The 24,024-nt window shown below is 42.0% G+C and overlaps 3 protein-coding genes and 2 long non-coding RNA genes across 5 annotated transcripts; 3 read left to right on the top strand and 2 right to left on the bottom strand.

Annotated features, from left to right (window-relative positions):
- Positions 1-3,789: 3,789 nt before the first annotated feature.
- Positions 3,790-4,814, bottom strand: LOC135335705 (uncharacterized). The gene is made up of 2 exons (XR_010394585.1): positions 4,684-4,814; positions 3,790-3,939 (listed from the first exon to the last, which is right to left on the bottom strand). It is a non-coding gene; the product is annotated as an uncharacterized LOC135335705 (long non-coding RNA).
- Positions 4,782-5,447, top strand: LOC135335706 (uncharacterized). The gene is made up of 3 exons (XR_010394586.1): positions 4,782-4,916; positions 4,976-5,152; positions 5,188-5,447. It is a non-coding gene; the product is annotated as an uncharacterized LOC135335706 (long non-coding RNA).
- A 98-nt stretch (positions 5,448-5,545) lies between these two features.
- LOC135335703 (uncharacterized) lies at positions 5,546-8,926 on the bottom strand. The gene is made up of 3 exons (XM_064531249.1): positions 8,466-8,926; positions 8,235-8,323; positions 5,546-8,182 (listed from the first exon to the last, which is right to left on the bottom strand). Exons 1-3 carry the CDS (start codon positions 8,629-8,631, stop codon positions 7,448-7,450), a joined length of 990 nt encoding a protein of 329 aa, XP_064387319.1. The 5' UTR covers positions 8,632-8,926; the 3' UTR covers positions 5,546-7,447.
- A 155-nt stretch (positions 8,927-9,081) lies between these two features.
- LOC135335704 (uncharacterized) lies at positions 9,082-10,806 on the top strand. Its single transcript, XM_064531250.1, has 8 exons — positions 9,082-9,436; positions 9,490-9,545; positions 9,603-9,697; positions 9,743-9,861; positions 9,916-10,063; positions 10,114-10,272; positions 10,579-10,627; positions 10,694-10,806. Coding segments are annotated over exons 1-8 (828 nt in total). The 5' UTR covers positions 9,082-9,235; the 3' UTR covers positions 10,695-10,806.
- Positions 10,807-13,031: 2,225 nt separating this feature from the next.
- LOC135335697 (uncharacterized) lies at positions 13,032-14,493 on the top strand. The gene is made up of 2 exons (XM_064531245.1): positions 13,032-13,297; positions 13,398-14,493. Exons 1-2 carry the CDS (start codon positions 13,206-13,208, stop codon positions 14,395-14,397), a joined length of 1,092 nt encoding a protein of 363 aa, XP_064387315.1. The 5' UTR covers positions 13,032-13,205; the 3' UTR covers positions 14,398-14,493.
- The last annotated feature ends 9,531 nt before the right edge of the window (positions 14,494-24,024 follow it).

Here is a 24,024-nt window from a genome sequence, read left to right as displayed (position 1 = left end):
TCCAGCATCAGATGAGAGAGTTCCACGATCAGACAATAAAGCTCCGAAAGTAGGGATTACCTGCCAGTGTAATTGCCTTCTGGTCTTTCACAGGGAAAACCTGAGGCCATTTCGTTAAGAAATCTTGAAATACGACCACGTGCTTGCTGGGATCCATAATATCCACCCCGAATATTTGAAATGGTCTTTGGACAGGTATAGGGTGTAAAGGTGGCTTGTTTACTCGTCCATGGCTGTTGACAATTAAACACTGGACATGATCTACAAAATACAACCACATCGCTGTACATACGGGGCCACCACCAGTGACGGCACAAGGACTTGTATAATTTTCCTCCAGCAAAATGCCCGGCCATTGGACTACTGTGGTTCTCCGTCATTACTTGATCACACAAGTGTTTGGGTACAGCACATCTCTTCTGTCCACCATTCTTAGTATCAACAAAAAATAAAATATCTGAAAATTGTAAAGCCTGCGCTGCAATTCGGTGAGCTTTCTGCTCATCATTTGGCAATTTGTCATCAATTAAAAGTCTTTACGCTGCTCACGAGCAAAATCAGACTGAACAGACGTGTCAGTAGGTTGCAAAGTTTGGGAGACAGCTAGCTTGTAATAATTGGGGTATGGTTGCTTGTACCGAGGCTACCTGCACTTGCTCAAACTCGGCAACAGGGGGTGTGGGTCCAGTAGGATTCCGTGAGAGTGCATCAGCATTTGCATTCTCCATACCAGCCCGGTACACAATGTTGATGGTCTTGATCCCACTGCCAAACACCTTCATCCACCATCTGGCATGCTTGCCAGATGGGTTGGGGGTCTCCAACACAGCTTTGACCGCAGAGTGGTCGCTGTACACCGTAACTTCATGTCCATAGAAGTAAGCCTTGAAGTGGCTTACTGACCACACTACTGCTAGGGTTTCTAGTTCTGTTATCGAATAGTTCCTCTCCTGTGGTGAGAGGGCTCTGATGCCACGGGGTGGTACTTTCCGTCAAGTTGTTCTTGAGAGAGGACCGTTCCCAGGCCTTTAATGCTAGCGTCTGTCTCAAGTCTAAAAGGTTTTTCAAAATTTGGGTAACATAAAATTGGCGCAGGAAGTAAAAATTGTTTCAAAAAAGCAGTTTCGCAGTTTTCCGACTTTCGTGTCAGCGCGCTGTGCAGTTCGCGCAAAGCTCTTAACAAACATAGTAGGATGTGAGTCCCAAAAACTGGCGCACTTCGTATTTAGGTCTTGGGAATTCCTTGACAGCAGACACGCGCTGTGGGTTTCCTTCTGGAGTGATCAAGTGTCCAAGGTACTCGACTGTCTGGCAAGGTTTAAGTTTCAGTCCAGCACTCTGCAACCGTTCTATGACCAACTGTAGATGGCGTACGTGGTCGTCAAAGGTTCAAGAGAAAACAAGAATGTCGTCCAAATACACAGAGACAAAAGGGACTCCATCGTCCCCGCGGAGAACCTGCTGCATTAGCCTCTGAAAGACAGCTGGCGCATTCTTGAGGCCAAAGGGCATTACCATAAACTCATACAGCCCCTGATGGGTGATAAAAGCTGTCTTTTCCATGGAGTTTGGGTGGACCTGTACCTGCCAGTAACCGGAGGCAAGGTCCAGTGTGGAGAAGAATCTGGATTTCCCCAGCTGATCAATAGGTCGTCGATTCGTGGTAAGGGAAACAAGTCAGATTTGGTGACTGAGTTGAGCTCCCTGTAATCAACACAGAACCTCAATGAACCATCTTTCTTTTTGACTAGAACAATAGGGAATCACTAGAGGATGGTCTAAATTGCTTCGCTATTTCTTGGCGCAACGCAAAGGGTGCTCGTCGCGGCGCTTGCTGTTTGGGACACGCATTGCTCGTGTCTATTTCTAGCATTACTAGTCCTGTCTCGTCGTCATTGAGTGCAAAAGCTTCGTGGTACTGAAATAGTAGTCCGTTCAGCAGATCCCTCTCTTGCCAAGTCAAACTAGCTGCTTCTTCTTTGAAGAGCCGACGAGTATCCTCATCGTCAGTACTTACCACCCTGACCTCTAACTCATGGCTTGCAGTGGCAGATCCCATGCAAATTCCCTCACTCAGGCACTGCGTGAATCCAGTAGACTACCACCTGTGCCAATCCATCCATTCTACTGACCAGTGTTTCACAGAATCGCAGGCCAGCTCCAGTGAAATCTTGAGTAGGCACTGGTCTGTCTAGTTGCTCTCCCCTCTCTACCGCCAGCTGCACTACTGAGCTAGATAACGGCAGCACACGTACGGCTCCCACTAGGCGTACCTTCACTACCTGCTGCTGCTGCTGCATCTCTTTGACAGGCTCTATTCCCAAACTAGGGTGGTAGGACACGATGCCAAGTTGGCGACAAACCCCCTCAGAAAGGAGAAGTTGTTCTGGTGAGTCCATCTTCACATACACTGTCTAAAAAGGTAATGTCTAACATGATCTTGCCATGGAGCTTAAATGGGCGTTGATCATACGTATGGGGTATGGGGTATCTTATCAGGGTTTTTAAGCTCCCGCTTTCGCAACCGGTTGACAGTAGCAACCTGCCTAAACAAATCTGCCCCAATGATATTAATATCGGCACCAGTGTCGATCACTCCCTTTGCTGGGACTTGTACTGGAACTGCTCGGAATTTGCCACCCCTGTCTTCCACTCTTATCTGCCCTACTTGTCCATCCTCATCAGATGAGTACAAGTATTGTCTAGGATCTTCTGCTTCCTCTGTAATCATGGCATCGTTCTGCTCTGAGCGGAGGTACCAGCAGGTTTGGTTGGTTGGAAATACCTCGACTCTTGTCTTCCGTGCCTTACACTGCCTAGCTAAATGATCAGGGGAGTCACATAGATAACATCTCCGACTGATAGGTTCTTTTGGGTAGATTGTTGAAAACCTCCCTGGGTCTTTGTTGATGGAGGTGTGAGTACTACTGGTATAGAGTTGTCTACGCCTTAACTCGGCCACCCTCTTCTCCTCCTGTCTGGCAGCTAAACAAAGCTCTTGGTACGACTGGGCTCTTGACCACATCATACCGCAGCCCTCCATGCAGTTGACCATGTAACATTGTGTCTCTTGTCTCACATCTGTCACCCCCATAAGCCAGTTGAAACAGCCGCCTGATGTAATCAGCTCCTTCGGCTTGTGAAGCATGCCTGAAGTCCGTCGCTGCTATCACTCTATTGTGGGGATCTATCCTACGACGTATGGCCTCCACTGCACTCAACAGGTTCCATTCCTGCAGGGCTTTACCTCGTAGGTGGCCAGCTAATTGCAGGAGAGACTCCTCCTCAGACCACCTATTCCATTTGGAAGCCCTCTTCAGTGTTGGCAACCAATCCTCGAACCGCACGTCTGGGTTCCCAGCAGGGGCCTTCCCCCTCCTATCACCACTAACAGTATCCCCTATGAATCTGGCTGCTACCGGGCGGTCTGGTACTACAACTACCGTTACCGGGCGAGGGCTCGTGCGGGGCACTACATCTCTGGCTGCTACCGGGCGAGGGCTCGTCGTGTTCGTCGTGACACGCTCCGCAGCGTAGCGATCTCATAATCTTTATTACAACATTCATCATGATACATAGTAATTTGCTCGCAGTCCACATTCTCTTAAATTTGCTGCTCCCTCACAGCAGCAGCCTCCTCCTCTGCAGACTCCCTCAGGTGTACCCTCTCCTCTGTCACACAGGGTCAGATGTCCTAGTGTACAGTAGTGTACAATTTTGTAAATGGGGCATAGCACTATGTAGTGTACAAAGCCTTGTCTGATATGTGGAGTGTTCTGCACTGAACACTTGAAGAGCTGGATACTTCAAATCTACACATAGTTTACAATGACATATGAAGTTTACAATTGACATCTAAAGTTTACAATGATCTGTAGACTCAGCATGCAGTATTATAGCCACAGTTCTTGAGCTCAATTCAAAGTTCTTGCACGGTTCCTACACGAAATGAATAAGCATAATATAATTATAAGTTTAGCGTATACATGTAAAATAATCAACCACAACTATTATAAGCAAACTATTCCTGATCTCAACACAACACACACAACACACACACACACATTCCTGCCTACAAGACCGCCGTGAGGCAAGATCGCCGGTCAGGAAACACTCAAACACAACACACACATTCCTGCCTACAAGACCGCCGTGAGGCAAGATCGCCGGTCAGGAAACACTCAAACACAACACACACATTCCTGCCTACAAGACCGCCGTGAGGCAAGATCGCCGGTCAGGAAACACTCAAACACAACACACACATTCCTGCCTACAAGACCGCCGTGAGGCAAGATCGCCGGTCAGGAAACACTCAAACACAACACACACATTCCTGCCTACAAGACCGCCGTGAGGCAAGATCGCCGGTCAGGAAACACTCAAACACAACACACACATTCCTGCCTACAAGACCGCCGTGAGGCAAGATCGCCGGTCAGGAAACACTCAAACACAACACACAACACACACATTCCTGCCTACAAGATCGCCGGTCAGGAAACACTCAAACACAACACACACATTCCTGCCTACTAGTACAACAACCCTACTAGTACAACAACAGCTAGCTAGCTAACTATTTTAACAGAGGGCTCAATAATATGATATGCGAAGGCAAACGCTTTGTATATCAGGTATACTTATATCAGATATACTTATCTAGATATTAGACACACTTACCGTATGCATGTGGGCTACTGTACTGAACTGGGATTCCACTAAATACTGGTTGCCATCAAATCTCCATCTGGGGTCAGAGGTCGCATGTGAACAGATATGAATTAAAGCGCATCAAGATTTGTATTTTGCTACTTCAGATCATGAGCAGCCCATCTAAAGACCCAGGATCATCTGATCACTGCTTTAATATTTTGATGAGCAAGGGATATGACCATCAAGACGCAGAAATGATGGTGAGCAGACATACGTAGGCCTACATTTTATCATAATTAATAATTATTTTAATATGCAGAGTATGTATTTAATGGAAACAAAGCCGAGGTCCCCTTCATTGTTGCCCTCTCCTCTCCCTGAATCCTTAGCAGGCACTAAGTTGAATATTACAGATCATACATTCACTGATCAGACTCCTCCACAAAGCATTCAGAAGGAATGCAAGGCCAAAAGAAAATTAAACTTCGATGATCAAGTAAGTGTATTTACAATGTTACTGTTTTCGTGTAGGTGTCACCTTGTAGAGGACAGCGGTCTATAAAGTCAAAGCAAAGAAGACGACAACGATACCGAAATAAAAAGAAGGCAATAGTGGCAGCACAGAAGCGTGATTCTCTTAACCTTTTTGAAAACAACTTATGTAAACGATGGAAAAAAAGGGAAGAATTTAGCCAGCAAATTGAAGGACTAGAAACAGCAGAAAAAGGAATGAACATGTTCTTGCAAAACAAACTTATGCAGGAAAGTAAACGGATTGCTGAAGAAAAGGATTGCTGAAGAAAAAGAGAAAATCGACAGGTGTACAGTGCATAAAAAGTATGATGAACTACTAGCGAATTCACTACAAAGTGTCACTCAACCTTTACTTCTGCCTGAGGTGTTTGCTTCTACAGAAAAAAATGTTATAACCATGGATAAAAACCAGCGCGAGCAGCTTGTGGAGGATATGAGGATTGAACTTCATGATGGCGTTGGTTGTGTGTTGGTTGTGTGCACGATTATAATTAACTACGAACTGTAGTCTGACAAAACTGATACAACTAAAACAATTTGTTTGCCAATACGACTCCCAAAATCAACCTCATGTTCACAGTAAGCTACTCTAGTTTTTATAGAAGAAAGTTCGATATAGTATGCACCTGTTGTTAATGACCTACACCATACTTGTGTTGGACCACCAAACCAGACTTTGCATACATGAGGGTCATGAAAAGTAACTCGTGCGATCCAGTGAGATTGACTACTATTATTCAAATTATCGTGAACATTGACTCGACAAAAATTATCTATTCTCGCAAGATAGAGCTCATTAGGAAAGTCAGGATGAATAGCCATTACATGGGACTTAGTAATATGCCGACTCAAAGCTGATCCAAGCACAAACCCCCCAACAATTACTGCAGATGCTTTTTGGTATAATAAAAGCAGTGTGTAATCCTCGTGACCAATAAACAAAGTTAAAAGGGATGCCAGTTCTTCCTTGTCCGTCGATTGCCAGGCACTTTCTGATACTGGGGGAATAACATTTAAGTCATTGGTACTAAAGTCATTTAGAGCCTGTGTTAAAGAATGAGCTTTGAGTGATCCTTCTTCAAAGAAATGTCTATCAAGTAGTGGAGCAAATTGACGCTTGAAGTCTGGTGGCCAATGAGCAACTGAAACACGCTGGCAAGACATATATCGTCTCATAATCTGTAAAGATATATCGTGACTATTTGTATGAAATGATCCTAAGATTCCGTTCATCCTTTCGTAGCTGAAAAGCCAAAATGAGTAAACAGGACCAAAATCTAAAATGCACTCTTTCAGATGAGCATGTAAGTGCAGGTTGATGGTGTACTGTTCTTTGCCATAAAGGGATTCAAATACCTCACAGAAATCCATTAGTAGAGCATCACCTCTTTCAACCTCTGTAATTGTTACTTGTCTTTGGCACAGAATAGAAACAGCCTTAACAAATAATAACCAGCAATCATAATCCCTGTGAGGAAGAATTCCCTTGAGAGAACACAGAGAATAAATCAATGTCCAATTACGCCACTGTTCGGCAGTAAAACCAGAGAAGCCAGATGCAATTTTCGAGGGTATACGCCCAACATCAGAAGGTGCTGTGAATGAGTCAACAGTCTGTTGAATGATCAGAAAGTGTGCCTTGCTAACTAGTTCCTTTGACACCCAAACATTCAGCATGTGCTTGGCAGTCCCAAGCAATAAATTGTGCATTGGATCCACTACTGTGTATTTGATGACGTCAAAGTATGGTAATACGAGCAGAACTGAGTATCTACATCCATATTCCCTTTCGATCGCTTTTTGTTCTGCTTTTGTTCTTGCTTCTCTGTGGATAGTAGCAAAATGTTTGTGTGTGTCTAGAGAGCGACAAGGCCAAGTTTCACGGTCAGTTCCTGTATAGTCCGCCTTTTCTCCGAAGTGTTGTGTTGGAAACATTTTTAAGCATCGTGAGCACGCACGAAGAGCATTATGTCCCACAAAACCTGATACCTTTCTGGCATGTTACACAGATTAAAGCCGCTCTTACAAATATATTCATACCAGAACAATTTTTCATAACAATTCCGTTCCAAAGCTCCAGGAGTTCATTTGCAAAGGGTTTAAGATAGGTATTGCAATCTTTTTTGGGTTCATGTGGTCCAGGCATAACTCCAAGAAGTATAACATTTTCATTTAAGTACCTCTCACGTCGAGGTAAATTTTGTATTCCGACATATATAGCTCCGAGAGAGTAATTGCTATACTTGAAGGGCTGGAACTAATCAACATTTAGAGCTAGAGCAAAATTGTATGGTGCAGACAAAAAAGGTATTCCACCAGGGCAAAGAAACTCGTTCCAAACTCTTCCATCATATACATCACGCAATGTTGATGTTTCGACACGTCTCTTTCTCCAAAGCTCAGTTTTCTCGAAGAATCCAGGTGTCATTAGCTTACTTCTAAGCACCTCTATAATACTTTGGTAACAAAACATCTGTCTAGGATATAGGGACGTGGAACCACTTGATGTTTTAATGGTCTTCATTAATTGAGCGTTACAAGGTAGCCTTTGGCGACTATGCGGATGATTAGGAAATGCAACGTGTGAACAATGTAGACTTGAAACACTTTTATCTGGATTCACAATCTTGCACAAGTGTAACGAATACAAGGAGTGACATTGAGGGCAGCTCACATTCTTCAGGAACGGATCGCCCACTTCTCCAATAAGCTTTTTAGCAGCTGAAGTACTCTTAGGTACCATATCAATGAATTCCTGAATACCTTCAATGTTTACTGGGGCAAGAACCAAAGAGAGTATCATAGACAAATACAAAAACAAAACAGTCATCCCTGAGTCGGACAGCTTGAACATCGATTGCCACAATAGTAAAAACATGATATAAAAGCGGACCGTTTTTTTCGTTCGCGATTCAAAGGTAGTAGTCTGAGACACAGAATCATCAACATCATCCGTATCGAACCATACTTCAGTTACTGAATTTTCTATTTCCTAGAGGAGTTATTAAAAATGTATTATTGATACAAGTCGATGGCTAGCTTACATTTTCGCTATCATCACTCAAATCAGTCTGCTCATCTGCTGAGTCAACATCGTTGTGCTCATAATTATCATCAGGATATTCATCGTTTTCTAGATAGATTGATGGAATGTGTATAAAATACAGTACATCTGTAGCACATACACCAGCACATACACCAGCAAGAGTATAAAACATTCCATGCCAGCCAATACATATACGTACATAATGTTGGCACTACTTACAGACGCTTACCAGATTCATCACTAGGGAAATAAAATTCATCTGTGTCAGCCTCCTGATCCTGTGCCACTTTCTGCCATGTGTTTGTAGAAGGAGTGTAGTATTTCTTCTTGTGTTGGTAGTACAGTGTTTTCCCAATTTTTAGGTTGCAATGGAAGCAGTGAAATCTCTTCTCCATGATGTAGCATAGCTATAGTCTAGTCTAGATCCAGCCAGCTACTAGGCAGTTGGGCGGAGCCTATAACCATGGATGCTAGATCTAGCTACGCCTATTATTACAATGGGGTATGGCATATCTGTGACTGGCCTCGCCTAGTAGATCTTCAACTTTTTGCTTTTTGAGCGGGAAGATCTTTTAATTAGAACAACAGGTGTCAACTCAAGTTTAAGTGTCGACAGCTAGCTAGCGAGAAATATAATAATATGCAGAGGAGAGGTCCTAGTACCGGTACGCAAAGCTTCTACTCCTCATCAAGAAGACCTAATGCCGCTCAGAGCTTGGTGTGTGGAACTCCAAGGGGTCGTTCCCAACCGCAACGGAGAGCTCTCCAGCCTATTCAAGCCAATGCTGATCATCCAACTCCAGGTTACTTGCCTGGAATGAGCTTGAGTGACTTGGCCTCGAGTATGGTTAGAGATGAAAGGTTAGAGATGAAAGTTTATCTCCACAGCACAGCAATAGCTCTTTTGATCCACTTGAAGATGAACCAACCACACCACGAACCACACCACAAAGCCGGTTTTCCACAGGAGCAGGTGCTAGTGCAAGTGATGGAAGTATAATGGCCTTACTACAAAATCAGCAAAGCATTCTACAACAAGTTCTACAAGGCCAAATAAACCTGGAGAATCAGCAGTCGCAACTTCAACAGAGGCTTGATGAAGTAGAGAAATGGAGGACAGAATCTCAGACACCTCTGAGCTCAAGCTCACCTGACAGCAGCAGTGGGAAGAGAAAAAGAGTAGTTACCAGAGAATTAACGGTACGTCTTCTGTGCATTTTCAAGTCACGTTAAGATTACTTAATAACTATCAGGTGAAGGTCTCTACTGTTCATGCAAATATAGACAAGCAGTTTGTTGCGTCTCAAATGTAAGTTGTGTTAACAATTACAAATGAGCAAATTTTGACACTGATTACATTTTTTAGGTTCTCTTCTACTGAAAACAAGCTCGTGCATACAGCAATTATCAAAGAGATATCGCAGCAACCTGATTGCAAATTTTCAGAGAAGGAAATCAAAGGTAAGTTTTTTAGCTAGTAGGCATATCTTACTTTTAAGCTTATAGTGGCAGTGAAGCGATGTTTTGAGAACCTCCGACGTCAACACCTACAGCAGCAAGATGGGAAGGAGGAATTTGCTGAGGAGCAGTCCAAGCGAAGAAAATATCGTTCTCGACGCGAGAGGGTAAGATTTGTGTAATATATTGGACGGTAACAGTTATGGTGATTGTACGTGTAGAAATTCCAGAGGAGGGCCAATGTGGTTACTCCCAGAGAAATGGAACGATATTGGCGCCATCTTAATTTAGGTTTTATGACAGAGGAATCGGATGACCCAGAAAACCCCAATGGAATAGTAGAACACCGACTACTGTGGCGTTCTCAGAGTAAGTTAGTGTTCATGCAGTTACATAATAATTATTTACAAAAATTACAGAACTTGATGAATTTATGGAGCATCTGGATGGTAGGCAAGAACAAAAGTCTATGCCTGCTGGACTGGTCGCCAAAAAAGTTAGGCGATACGGTGAGCCTTCCAAGACTCATCCTCCGGCCGATGCTCCAAAATGGGCTGTACGGACTGTAAGGAATCCAGGTACGAAAACTTATCATGTTAGTGCTTATAATTTTATGTGCATACATGCATGCAAGAGTATATGATAGAGAAAGAGTATGGAACGTATGCATACTGTACATCAGATGTATGCGGAGAGTAACGTGACTTTCTGTATCTGTCACAAGCTTGGAATTTGCATACTGACCAATCCAAGTGTGGGTGATGTAATCTGATAGATTACATCACCCACGCTGTTCGATACTGTCTTCTCTATCATAATATACTTTGATGCATGGGTATAATAATAACATTTCCTAGCTACTAATAACGGCACTTCTATTTCAGGAGATGATTCTGTTGAGTCTACACCTGAGGCTGCAGGAACTCTTCAATGGTGAGACAGTACAATTATTTAGTTAGCTGTTCTTAACTAACATTGACATTGTTTCCATTGCTACAGATTCACTCGGCCAAGAATCGAATTGTTATAATGTTGAAACTGTTGAACATTTCATGATTGAACTCATAATAATTATACGATGATCATAATAACTAATACTTTAAGTTTACAACACATTATTTAAAATTAAAAACTTGTGGTCTACATCATAATTTCCAGGAGATTACACTTAGTGTACAACAGGTGTACAAAAGGGAAACTTGACATGCACATAATTGTAAACCATGTTGTTAAATCTTGGTTCATTTACAACAGTATACAACTCTAAAACCTGGAGTGCACAGAGCTGTAAACTTCAGTGTAAACTGTAGTTTACTGTGTGGTTTCCATCTTGTAAATCATTGTTTCTGGAGCAGTGTCAGCTGTTCTATTGTCCTCTGAGCATCCCTCAACAAGTGTCCTCTGCTTGAGCTCTCAACCTCTCTTCCAGGCTAGTCTGGCTCCTCCAAAAGTCTGGTCACGGTGGCGCCGCCCTCCTAGAGTCATCCTCCTCTGGCTCCAGGTCTGGTCTAGTTGTCGCCAAATCCACTTCTAGGAACACGCCGTCTGCATCACTGAGCCTGAGCATAGGTGCTTGATCCTCCTCGCCAGAGTCCACAAAGGCTTGAACATTAGCTGGACGCCGGCCCATGTCCGTTAGTCTACCTTCCAGCATAAGCCTCAGGTCTGAACCACAGCCCGTCGCTGGCTACACTGGCAGGCCTTGGGTTCCACGTGCTCCCGTCGTCGCTTCACCTTCTTCAGCCATCGTTCAGGCTCGTTACAGATTCCAAAAGACCAAAAGATACCAGCTTTTTGTTAACTTATGTCGCCTGCAGCTCGTGGCCGTAAAGCCTCCATGGTACCAGCAATCACACAAGTTGCTTTCCGTTTAGTGTAGGTAGCTCCCCTGAGTCAGGGTCTCTTCATACATTGCCTGCGGCACTACTAGCTGATGATTGTGAAGCAACAGATCATCATGGATAGACTCTTCCCAGTAAGGTTTTTCTGGCCAGTGTGTGAGGCAGTATGCTTTGACTTTAGCGCATTCTGGATCTCGATCTTAGAACTGTTTGTACTCTTCGAGCCTCTTCCTTGCTGGCAATGTCTTCTTGCTGGCAATGTCTTCACAACCATTGCTGTATAGAACTCTGTTTCCTGTTCTAGCTGTTCTGGGTCGCTCCCGGGGTTAACTGGTGCCCTTGAGAGTGCATCTGCAGTAGTTTTCCTGGTACGTGGGAGGCTAGCGTTTGGCGAAATCTCAGTACCCTAGGTCGTATTGAGGATAGGTTCGTATTGAGGATAGGTCTGTTCTATCTCAAAAGCGTGTCCCAGCGATCACAAGCCCAGGTAATACTTCCTTCTCCACCTGAGTGTATGTATCTTCTTGTCATGGACCTGGAGGCATAAACCACGGGTTGCCACTGGTCATTGTTTTTTTATAAGACGTCTGCTGAGACTTTTGTTAGAGCGGTTGGATTGTATAAGGCCAAAACTGTGGGTTGAGTCAGCTCTCTCTTGATTTGGTTGAAAGCTTGTTCTTGATGGGGCTGCTTAGTTGTGCTAACTTGGGAGAGTGATTAGCCATGCCGAGCGTAACTCTGGGACATTGGAAACTCTGGGACGCGCTTCCATATTGATTATAGCTGCAATTTTGTCAGTGATGCCATCTTGATCAATGATGTGGCCCAGGAATTTTACAATTTAGTGTTGACACCAGCTGCTTCTATTCGTGTCATAACTGCGACCAGACGAGCGAGAACATCGTCCATCATACACACCACTCCATTGAGGATCCCTACGTTGGAAGAGCACTTGAGTATCTCCCAAATGGTGTGATAAATTATTCAGCTAGCGGGATCTGCCAGAATCCGAATCCGCTATTAGCATCGATTTTCTAAAGATCTTAGCACCGGCTAGCTGGGCTAACGTTGATGTTAAGTGGGTCCACACAGATTCGACATGCTTGGCAGCACCACTGTGTGGGCTCTTTGATTTCTGAGATTACACCTTCATTCTAAGCAGTTCTTCCTTCACCTTGGGGAATGCTACATTTCGTGGTACAGCCCCATACTCATCTTAATAGCATACTCATCTCCGTGAACACTTTCGGAAATTTAGAACGGATGTCACCAGTTACGCTGATAATTTAAGGCCTCGTACCACAAACACAGTCTGTTGTGAGACCGCTTAGCTGGTCCATAGAGAACTGCCTCCTCTGAGACAGCTGCTCCAGTATCCAGCTCAGCTTAAATTTAATTAAAGGCCTGGTCAATGTTTTGCAAAAGAGTCGATGTTTTGAAAGGAGTCGACACAGTCTAACACAGTGCATGGAAGGGGTTGCATGGAAGGGGTTGCACAAAAGGTAATCCTATCTAGGTGCTTCCCACTAATCCTATCTTAGGTATGTACAACTATCTGGTAAACATTGACTTGTTTTTATGACGTCGACTCCTTTTTAACTTTGACTAGGATAAAAATTCACTCACGTGACCAAAACTTACATGTGCCATCAATTAATACACAGTTACCAATGGCGACCAGTGCAAACTCAGTGAATCATCAAGATGTAATAGTTGCGGAAATAATGGAGGGACTGTCAAGCACTCTGCTTGGGGAAAGAAGGTACAGGTATAGATGTACAGTACAAATATTGAGGAAGCTTTTTGAGATTATAATCTATCAGTGATGTTGATTAATTATGTTTGTGTATGTACATATGTAGGAGTACGAGTGTGGGAAGACCGAGGTGTGAGTTGGATGTCGAAGACATTGAGTTTTTACGAACACTGATGTTTTCGTACACAAAAATAGCAGACATCCTTGGAGTCAGTCGATCAACACTGTATCAGAAGATGGAAGAAGGTGTGTCCTTTGATCGGTATTCCCCTGTTTCCGATCAGGTGTTGGACAATATTGTTGCTGAGATCAAACAATCCCATCCAAATGATGGTGAAGTGTTGTTAACGGGACACCTACGAAGACAGAGCATATTTCTCCCTCGTACTCGAATTAGGGCATCAATTCACAGGATTGATCCCGTGGGTACTGCTGCTCGCAGAAGCATCTATCATGCGGATGGGCTAAATTATGTGTGGCATTTAGATGGCCACCACAAGCTCATCAAATACCGTCTAGTTACACATGCTGCAATTGATGGATATTCTCGTTTGATAATTTTTTTAAAGTGTAGCAACAATAACCGTGCTGTTACTGTGCTCTCATGTTTCTCAGGAGCTGTTCAAGAACATGGATTGCCAACTCATATTCGGTCAGACTTAGAAGGAGAAAATATAGATGTCTGGAGATGTATGATGGAACAGCACTCAAATACAAGCTGCGTGATAACTGGGTCATCTACTCATAATGAAAGAGTTGAACGCCTGTGGCGTGATGTGTACCGTTGCGTTGTGGTACTGTTTCATGATACTTTCAAACTACTTGAAGCAGATGGGAAGTTAGATCCTTTAAATGAAGTTGATGTATACTGTCTACACTACGTGTACATCCCTAGGATTCAACAGACACTGGATTCTTTCGTTGAATCGTGGAACAATTATGCCATATCAACTGAGAACAATTTCACCCCTAACCAGTTATATATGATATGCTACCCTACTATCCTTCAACATCACAGCTGGCTAACCATTCAAACCCTTTTCTACATCCTTCGAGAGATCGAGTTCCTGTCCCCCGAATTAATTTTTCTCCTTGCCTACAACTAACAGCATCAATAGGACATATTGACCCTTTACAAAATACACATGACTTCGGAGAATGTTTATATTTAGAAACTGTATCACTAGTGGGTACACACCTTACGACATAATAATTATGATCACTTTTTTAGATAAAAAAAACATTTGATGAGTCATGGGGATTTGAACGTATGTATATGACAAGAGTAAACAATAAATGATGGTCATACATTAATATTATAACTCAACTGCGAGATAGCGCAATAAACGAGTACAATACAAGAAAATACATTTACACTCTACCAAATCCAGCTGAATTGATCATGCCAGTAATAACATTGTAATTGAATTCCTCATCTGAGAGATCATGACAAGTGTATTACTACAACAAGTGTATTACTACAAGTGTTAGAAATTGGGTAACTTGAGAAACTATTAAAGTCCAGTGAGGGTGGTGGTTGAAACCCCATAGGAGGAGTGGATGGAGCCCCAGTAACGAACTTTAGGATGTCTTCGAGTGTGAACTTTAGCGAGAGAGTTTATTATACATGTACTTGGGCACTACCAGAGAGACAAAAACTAGTAACAGAAAATAGATTTGTAGCTATACGCACGTTACATATGATTTAACAATAATTATACAACTAACGTTCAACGAGTTGAAAAAGTTTAGTCCATTTCATGACAGTTGCTTCCTCAGTTTCTCTTACGGAACTTCCAGCAGCAGAAGTCATCGCGGGTAGTAAATGAAACAACTTGCTCCATGCTCCATGTAAGTGGACGGGGGGTACTGTGTAAAAACAGAGGCCTGAACGTGTGAGGGTATGCTCGGACAAGTTCCAACATTTGAAACGTAGAAGACATGCCACACAAAAGTTGATCTAGCTCTGCTTTTACATTCAAAACAACGTAATGCATTGTCATCAAGGACGGATATCCTTGAGGGGCACCAATATCAAAACGAAAATCGTATTCATCTTTGCTCAGAAGTTCCTTATAAGGCTAGCCAAATCAGAGGCCTCCTGCACCTACATTGTAAACAATAAAACATAGAAGCTGTATTGCGTAGAAAATACGTGTCATGATGAACAAACATAATATTGCACAGGCTGAAAACTCAATGAGTAGGAAATTATCAATCTGGCAATGCTGTAGCAGTCATTAATATCTTTGATAAAAGCAGGCCGTAGGACAGTTGAGAGCGACAGATACAGTTTCAGATTGTTTCAGATTGGTGGATGTTGAGGTTGAGAATGAAAATGTTCTACGAATTAAACTGAGTTGACTTTTGACCAGCCTAGAATTTGGTCAGCCCCAGGTCTCTGTGGTTCTCCCTGGGTGTGATTAGTTTCTGTATGATGAGTCAACGACAAGTCAATACACAATTTTTCATCATTAAAGAGTAGCAAACTCCAATGGGACAGGCGATCAAGGTCAGACTGTAGTCTGATTGAGATTTAATCATATGAGAGCATTTAGTGTCGTCAGGAGTAGGTCGTTAATGTATACCAAGAACCCGGAACGATACTGGGAGTAGAGTTGAGTGGATACCGAGACCAATTGCTCATGACCCGAGAGAAGATCATGGTGGGGAACCCTGTCAAAAGCCCAGTTGACACTTCTTTTCCATCGTATCAATGACACCCCAGAGAAAGGTCAGGAGTTGTTGCAGACATGAGTGATTACTGTCTGATTACGCAGAAAGCCGAATTGAGCTGATGTTATAGACTTGCCAATGAACTCAAACACATTATCATATATGATCCTTTCCAGTAGTCTCACGAGCAGCCGTCGAAGGGGGAAGGACGTCTGGTCGAAGTGGCCGGTTTTCCATGGGCCTGTTTCGGAATGTTGTCGCACCAATCAGATTGCCAGAATAAACATTGTGGGCGGGGTTTGCTATGTGTTCTGACGTACCTATTAACTGCTGCAATTCGTGTCGCTACTATAAAGCTAGGATGAAACCCAGTCAAGAGTTAGAGACGTGTTTGTCAGCTTACCTACTGGTAGTGGGAAATCTCTATGTTTTTGTGTCCTACCTGGAGTGTTCGACGAGATCAGAAAATCACCTGCCTCTTCATTAGTCATTGCAGTGAGCCCTCTTGTGGCACTGATGAAAGATCAAGTGAAAGCCATGACTGACAGAGGTGCTAGTGCAGTTTATGTGGGAGATTCTGACGACGTTTTATATGTTTTATAATGATCAATTTATTTGACGTTTTATGACAATTTTTATAATGCTATTGCAAACATTCCTGAGCCCATGGAAAACCGGCCACTTCGACCAGACGTCCTTCCCCCTTCGACGGCTGCTCGCGAGACTACCTTTCCAGTACCTTAGAAATTACACAAAGTAGGGAAATAGGTATATAGGGAGTACTTTCCAGGCAATTTTGCAGACTCAGACTGAACAAATGATGAACTACAGGCTAGTGAACAAGATCCAAACTGGCAAGGGCGGTGTATACTTCAGTGTCCGAAATATCAAGATGATCAAGAACGGTTGTGGGTGTCTGAAGTGAGGTTGAGTTAGGAGGATGGCCCGAGACGCTTTGTCCCCGTCCATTAGAAAGCGTCCATTAGAAAGAACACAGTTTATGTGATGCCTTACTGCTGAGTTGTACCACTTGGGGTGGTTCTTTTTGGCCCTTACTTTGACCCTGGGGGCAAATCGATTAATAACATACATTGCTGTCTTCCCAGCGGGATGGGGTGGTAGATATTGATGCAGATCTTGATCGACTTGAGTACTCACTGTCAGGTTCTGGATCTGACATGCAGCTCTTAGAGGTACCAGGTCGTGACTTCTTTTGATACCAGCTGCCCTTCTGTTGCTTCTTTTTCCAGATAACAAGCTAACAAGCTCTTGTTCGCATTCTCTTCTTTGTTTTTTATTACAGTCAGTTACTTGATCACAAAGTTTGTAGTTCCTAGCCATTGTAGCTAATGAGTCTCGTACTTTCTCTTTGTACATAAGCCGATCATTGAAGTCCTTAAGTTCACCAATGTGTTTGGTCCGTGCCTCCTCAGAGAGTTTTAGGAGTTACTTCGGTCTCATTACGTTTGGCACGTCTCATTCACTTTAGTCCGAGCTGCTTCCAAAAGTCGTCTTCGACTATTAAGGAATGCATTACTCTCTGTTCATAGGGTCGTAAGTTGTCTTTCCTGTATATCTTAGATTTCTCTCTAATAGAAGTTGAATCCTTGTACTTTATTATTAAGTGTGTACATGATGTTCTTAGTGTTTTAATATTAAAGCATTTGGTTCACAAATATTAAATATTAAATATACACACCTTTGCCTGTTCAACAGAGAGAGACATTTCTCCAGCGGGAGATAAACATAACGATGACTGAATAGAAGAACTAGTAGTTAGAACATCCTGCACAGAAATATATTTTATATATAAACTTACAGGGCGATAACTGATGAGCTCAGTCGGAGAATTAACAGGAACTGTCAGGTTAAACTGCTCTTTTAGATCTTGTAGCTACAATTCAAAATTATATTAATATACTCGAAGAGAATTCGAGTATTGCTTTATGTTCAATTTCGTCTGTATCACTAACTTCAATAAATTCATCCACTTCAGCATATTTCATTTGAAGAACAATCTCATAGTTAGCAGAAGGAAGCTTGTCCTTTTTAATCCTCTTCACTAGTTGTCACTAGCCTCATCACTACTAGTGAAGGAGACAAGTCTTTTCCTCTTTCCTATCTTCCTAGAGTAACTACAACTTGCTTTTGGTCCATCTATCAGCAGTACTAGTACTGCACTACTGCAGCTGCAGCTGTATGCAGACTCTAATTAATGCGCAGTACATGTGACTGACCAAGTAACTTGGAAGGCCGTCAAAATTCCAGGTCAAATAGTGTCAAATTCCCCCGTATGATGTCCCGGGGGGGTGGTGGGGCATCACATTGATAGGTGCATAATGATCTTGTGCTGTTCTTGTGTGAAAAACTTTGAGAGTCCTTTGAGAGTCCATATCAAAACGAGTCAGGCTTGTTTATAAAATTGGGTGAAACTTGCATCAAAATGTAGCTCTAGGCTAGTTATGCGAGTCTAACGACAAAAACAACTTAGAGAAGACTGTAAACTGCGAGTACGCAGATAGTCACGTGGTCGAGGGCGGCACGTCTCGTAACGGACCTGACACGCCCCGTGAATTTTTTGCTGCGATAAGCGCAATGCTACAAGAAGAACGAACTAGAGAAGAAAAGAGCATACGATGAACGTATAAGAGAAGTGGAGCATGGATCCTTCTCCCCCCTTGTCTTCTCAACATCAGGAGGAATGGGCCCAATTGCAAATGTAGTCTACAAAAGAATAGCCTCAATAACAGCTCAGAAACAAAACAAGACATACATCAGATGCAAACTGAGTTATTCTCTACTACAATGTAAGAGGTGCAATCCAATAACATCCATCGACCTGCCATGCCAAGAGGGCCGAGTGCCACTGAGCAACTCTCAATAACTTACATGTATATATATATACATGCATTGATAGCTTACATGCATTGATAGCTAGTTGCTTATATAAAACTTAAAAAAAAAAATAAGCGCAGCGTGGGAGCCGGATAGTCTCGAATACCCGCCTCAACCTCAACCTAAAAGCTTGAGTACTCACATTGAGGTTTGGTTCAAGTGTGTCCAGGAATTTCTTGGACATTTAAATGACCACAAGCCGGATAGTCTCGAATACCCGCCTCAACCTAAAAGCTTGAGTACTGGTCAAACTCACATTGAGGTTTGGTTCAAGTGTGTCCAGGAATTTCTTGGACATTTAAATGACCACAAGTGGGTGTGGAACATGAACAAAATTATAGTCTACATAAATATCATTATAGCTAACCGCGTTACTATGGCGCAATATTAGTGCCAAAATTAGAGTATATACTATCTAGGGGGTACTCTTTTTGTAAACTGGTATAGAAAATAAACATTCAGGGGTACACTTTTTTGGGGGTACTCTAGAGGGTACTCTAGTTTAGGTACACAAATAATTTTTTTGAGGGTACCTACTCTTCCATCTCCTGAAGAGAGTACTGAACTAAAAAGAGTACCCTCAAATAAAAAGAGTATACCCTCAAATAAAAAGAGTACCATCAAATAAAAAGAGTACCCCCAAATAATTTCTAAGGTTAAAGTACAGTTAAAGTACACGCACTTTAACCTCTACTTAGGGGTGTGGCTTGTATTTCTATTTAGAGCGCCCCTTAGAATTGTGAGCAATATTAATCATTGAACAGTCCCTTGGATGATATTAATCTTTATGGTTATTGAACAGTCCCTTGGAAGTCTGGTGTAACTACGCTGGAAGCTGCTGATAGCTGATTTATAGAGAACTGTTGACTGATATTGTTGATGGCTCGTTGAGTCAAACAGAGGCATGCTGGTGGCGAGACCATACAGTTCCGAGTAGATTTTGTACACCTATATCTTAGCTTCTGAAGAAGTGAGAAGGCCTTCATCAGATCCCTTATGATTAGTGTTCTAAGGGACTACCCAAAAATTGACTAGATAAAAAAATTATAATTATGGTGCTTTTATTACATGGACAAAACGTACTCGAAGTCTAAGGATGCGCTCTAAATAGAAATACACGTAGAGGTTAAAGTACGTGAACTTTAACCTTAGAAATTATTTGGGGGTACTCTTTTTATGTGTACTCTTTTTATTTGAGGGTACTCTTTTTAGTTCAGTATGGAAAATATATTTGAGGGTACTCTTCAGGTCATTATAATATGAAAGAGTAGGTACCCTCAAAAGAAATATTTGACCCCAAGTGATAAAAAGTGTACCCCAATGTTTATTTTCTATACCAATACCAATACAAATACGTATATTATACTCTAATTTTGGCACTAATATTGCGCCATATGTTACTAGTAGAAAGAATTAGCCCCTGACAGAAGGCGACGTAGGAAAATTAGGATGTGATACTAGAACTCCAGACTAGCAACAGGAAATATTAGTGCCAAAATTAGAGTATATACGTATTTGTATCTAGGGGGTACTCTTTTTTGTAAACTGGTATAGAAAATAAACATTCAGGGGTACACTTTTTATCACTTGGGGGTTATTATAATAACCTGAAGAGTACTGAACTAGTACCCTCAAATAAAAAGAGTATACCCTCAAATAAAAAGAGTACCCTCCAATAAAAAGAGTACCATCAAATAAAAAGAGTACCCCAAATAATTTCTAAGGTTAAAGTACACGCACTTTAACCTCTACTTAGAGGTGTGGCTTGTATTTCTATTTAGAGCGCCCCTTAGAATTGTGAACAATATTAATCATTGAACAGTCCCTTGGAAGTCTGGTGTAACTACGCTGGAAGCTGCTGATAGCTGATTTATAGAGAACTGTTGACTGATATTAGATCGCAAGTAGATTGCAACTCGCCACCAGCATGTCCTCTAGAGATAGCGTGTGCTACATAGCCCAGGGCTCAACGAGCCATCAACAATATCTCTATAAATCAGCTATCAGCAGCTTCCAGCGTAGTTACAACCAGACTTCCAAGGGACTGTTCAATAACCATAAAGATTAATATCAGCAGCTTCCAGCGTAGTTACACCAGACTTCCAAGGGACTGTTCAATGATTAATATTCAGTCTGCCCAAATGTTGTAAGACAGGAAGTGCTACAAGTTGCCTCATGAATGTATTAATGAGAACAGTTTTTCGTTGTTTCTGATAAAAGTAAAGGTTTTTAAGTTGAAATATGTAATAAGAAGACAGTTCAACATACGATAAACACTTTAAAATATGAATTTGGGTCAAACTAGCATGAAGTTGTGGCGGAAAGTTCGAGAGTTTGAGCAAGCTGTTCACCATCAACGTAGCAAGCTAAAAATTGGTTGATCAAATCAAAAGGATCTAAATTACAACATATTCAAGGTAAATGCCATACAAATGAATGGTGTTTGCAAAGCAGTTACACAAACTTTGAAATAAATACACAACTTGGCAATAGCATAGAACACTTTATGAATGACTTCAAGCCTTCTAGCTTGCTGCAAAGCATGCAAATGCATCAGATGCACTATTAGGCAGTCACTGGTTCCATTCACATCTGGAGATATGCAGCCACCAACCACAGAGATTTTGAGTTTTTGCGCAAGCTGTTCACACTATCTCAATCCAGTCCAAACTTGCTGAGTCAATACATTCCATATTGAACTAATTTATCTCCTAGTAACAGGTTCTAGTTCAGTAAATGGTGGAAATTCAGAAAAAAATCATCATTCACTACAATCTAGCAGAATTGTAGGGTGTCATCATTATGAATCTCATTATATAATTATGAATTTCATTAAAACAATGTTTTTGTGATGTCTCCTTATGAATACCATTAAAATACTTGTGGTATGTATTTCCTGTCTTGTCTTGCAAATACTGAAAACTTGGGGGGTCTTAGGGCAGACTGATTGTTCACAATTCTAAGGGGCGCTCTAAATAGAAATACAAGCCACACCTCTAAGTAGAGGTTAAAGTGCGTGTACTTTAATTATTTGGGGGTACTCTTTTTATTTGGGGGTACTCTTTTTATTTGATGGTACTCTTTTTATTTGAGGGTACTCTTTTTATTTGAGGGTACTCTTTTTTAGTTCAGTACTATTCAGGTCATTATAATATGGAAGAGTAGGTACCCTCAAAAGATGTACCTAAACTGATAAGAGTACCCCCAAGTGATAAAAAGTGTACCCCTGAATGTTTATTTTCTATACCAGTTTACAAAAAGAGTACCCTCTAGATACAAATACGTATATATACAAATACGTATATACTCTAATTTTGGCACTAATATTGCGCCATATTATGTGACCGTCGACCATGGTTTCATGGCCCTCTAGCTCTGTGCAATGATGGCTTCAAGCTCAGTGTTTTTCTCGTAGGCTTTCAACTCCTAGCCTTAATTGATACACTGTCTGATATAGCCCTCTTGTATGTTCTGTCCTAGCCTCGAACCAGGCCCAAAAATTGGATTTTGGGCCTGGTTCGAGCTGTCCCTAACATGCGGTGGGGCTTGTGGCTTTATCACTATGCTTGTGTAGCCCACTTGACTTTGCTGACTGTGCAGAACAAAGTTCATATGTGAGTTTGACCAAGAGTTCATTAGGATGAACTCTTGGTTTGACCTAGCCTCCTTCGCAGCCTCTCCTTTTTCTGTTCTTTGTCACACGGTAAAATACGGTAAGAATTGGAGGAACAAAGAAAGAAAGAACGAACCGTCTAAGAAAAAGGAGTTTCTTTTTCTTAGTGGCTTCCTTTTTTCTTTCTTTGCTCCCTCCAATTATTCCCGTATGGTGTGAATATTGTGACAAACAACAGAAACAAAATTATAACTGAAAAAGGAAGGCCTGCGAAGGAGGCTAAGTTTGACCATAGATACACGAAAGAAAGGGATAGGCAACGCCCTACGTGATGCTAGGTAAATGTAGTGTGTGACGTCACACCCCCTGGTTGGAGGAGAGTTGCGCTCAAGAAAGTACACAATGATCCCTATATCTGCTTATTTTTCTCGTAGGGGGCCTAAAAGAGAAATTCAAAGCAATCAGGCATCATGCACACATACACCCAGCACTACTAGTACTGATAGCTACAGCTGCTATGTTAGTGCCGAGCTTTCTTTTATTCAGCTTGATTTGTGTGAAAAAACACCGATTTGTCAGTTTATGTACCTCTATCTCCAATATGAAATAATTTTATAACATGTACCTTTCACAGAATTAAAGTGTGTTTATAACTGCATGGAACAAAGCATATTTTCCGGCTCTCAATGCAGTGAAGTAAGCAGCACCATGAAACGTTTGTCCGAAGTCTAGAAAGTTTGCGTACCTCTCCTGCTCTTACTGTACATGGTAATCTAGTTTGAAGTGCTCTAAGACACAGTTTAGGTATTAAAAAGTGGAACACAAGTATCTTTATCTGTATTGTGTGATCGAAGAGATGGCATTTGAAGGACTTGGGAACAGACCTGTTATGGTTTGTAGAGTGTACTGACACCCCCTTTGGAGCTCACTTTCTCATCACTTTGCATATAGACTAGTAGCTCTAAAAGATTAATAGCCTATGTCTAAGTGTATCTGGTGTCTCCTCAAGAGCACAGTAATGTGAGTTTGCTATAATACTACTATATCTTCACTGACATTTTGAGTGCACACACCCCTTTTTGCTCATTACACGCCCCTTTTTAGCAAACTCACCTCATCCAACGGAAGTGCTGGGCGTTGCCTATCCCTTTCTTTTGTGTATATCTATGGTTAGCCTCGATCCCAGGCCGCACTTTCTCGAAGAGGGCCAGACTCAAGCAGAGGAGGTGCGACACGGTCACGAGATCCATTTTAATTAGTTTTGTTGCTCTGTTTTTACATTGAAAACATATTGGATTTGGCTCTTGTATTACTTCAATACCGTACACAATTAGCAGTTGATATTAAATTTAGCCTCCTTCGCAGCCTCTCCTTTTTCTGTTCTTTGTCACTGTAGTTCAATAAGATAAAATACGGGACGAATTGGAGGAACAAAGAAACAAAGAAAGAAAGAAGGAAGAGACTAAGAAAAGGAGAGCCTGCCTTGCTAAGTCGCGTGATGGTAGACGAGTGGTAGACGAGTGAAAATGAACGTGGGCAATCACTAGCT

Source organism: Halichondria panicea, chromosome 5 (genome assembly GCF_963675165.1).
Source record: "Halichondria panicea chromosome 5, odHalPani1.1, whole genome shotgun sequence".
Lineage (NCBI taxonomy): Eukaryota > Metazoa > Porifera > Demospongiae > Suberitida > Halichondriidae > Halichondria > Halichondria panicea.
This window is presented reverse-complemented; position numbering and strand designations above follow the sequence as displayed.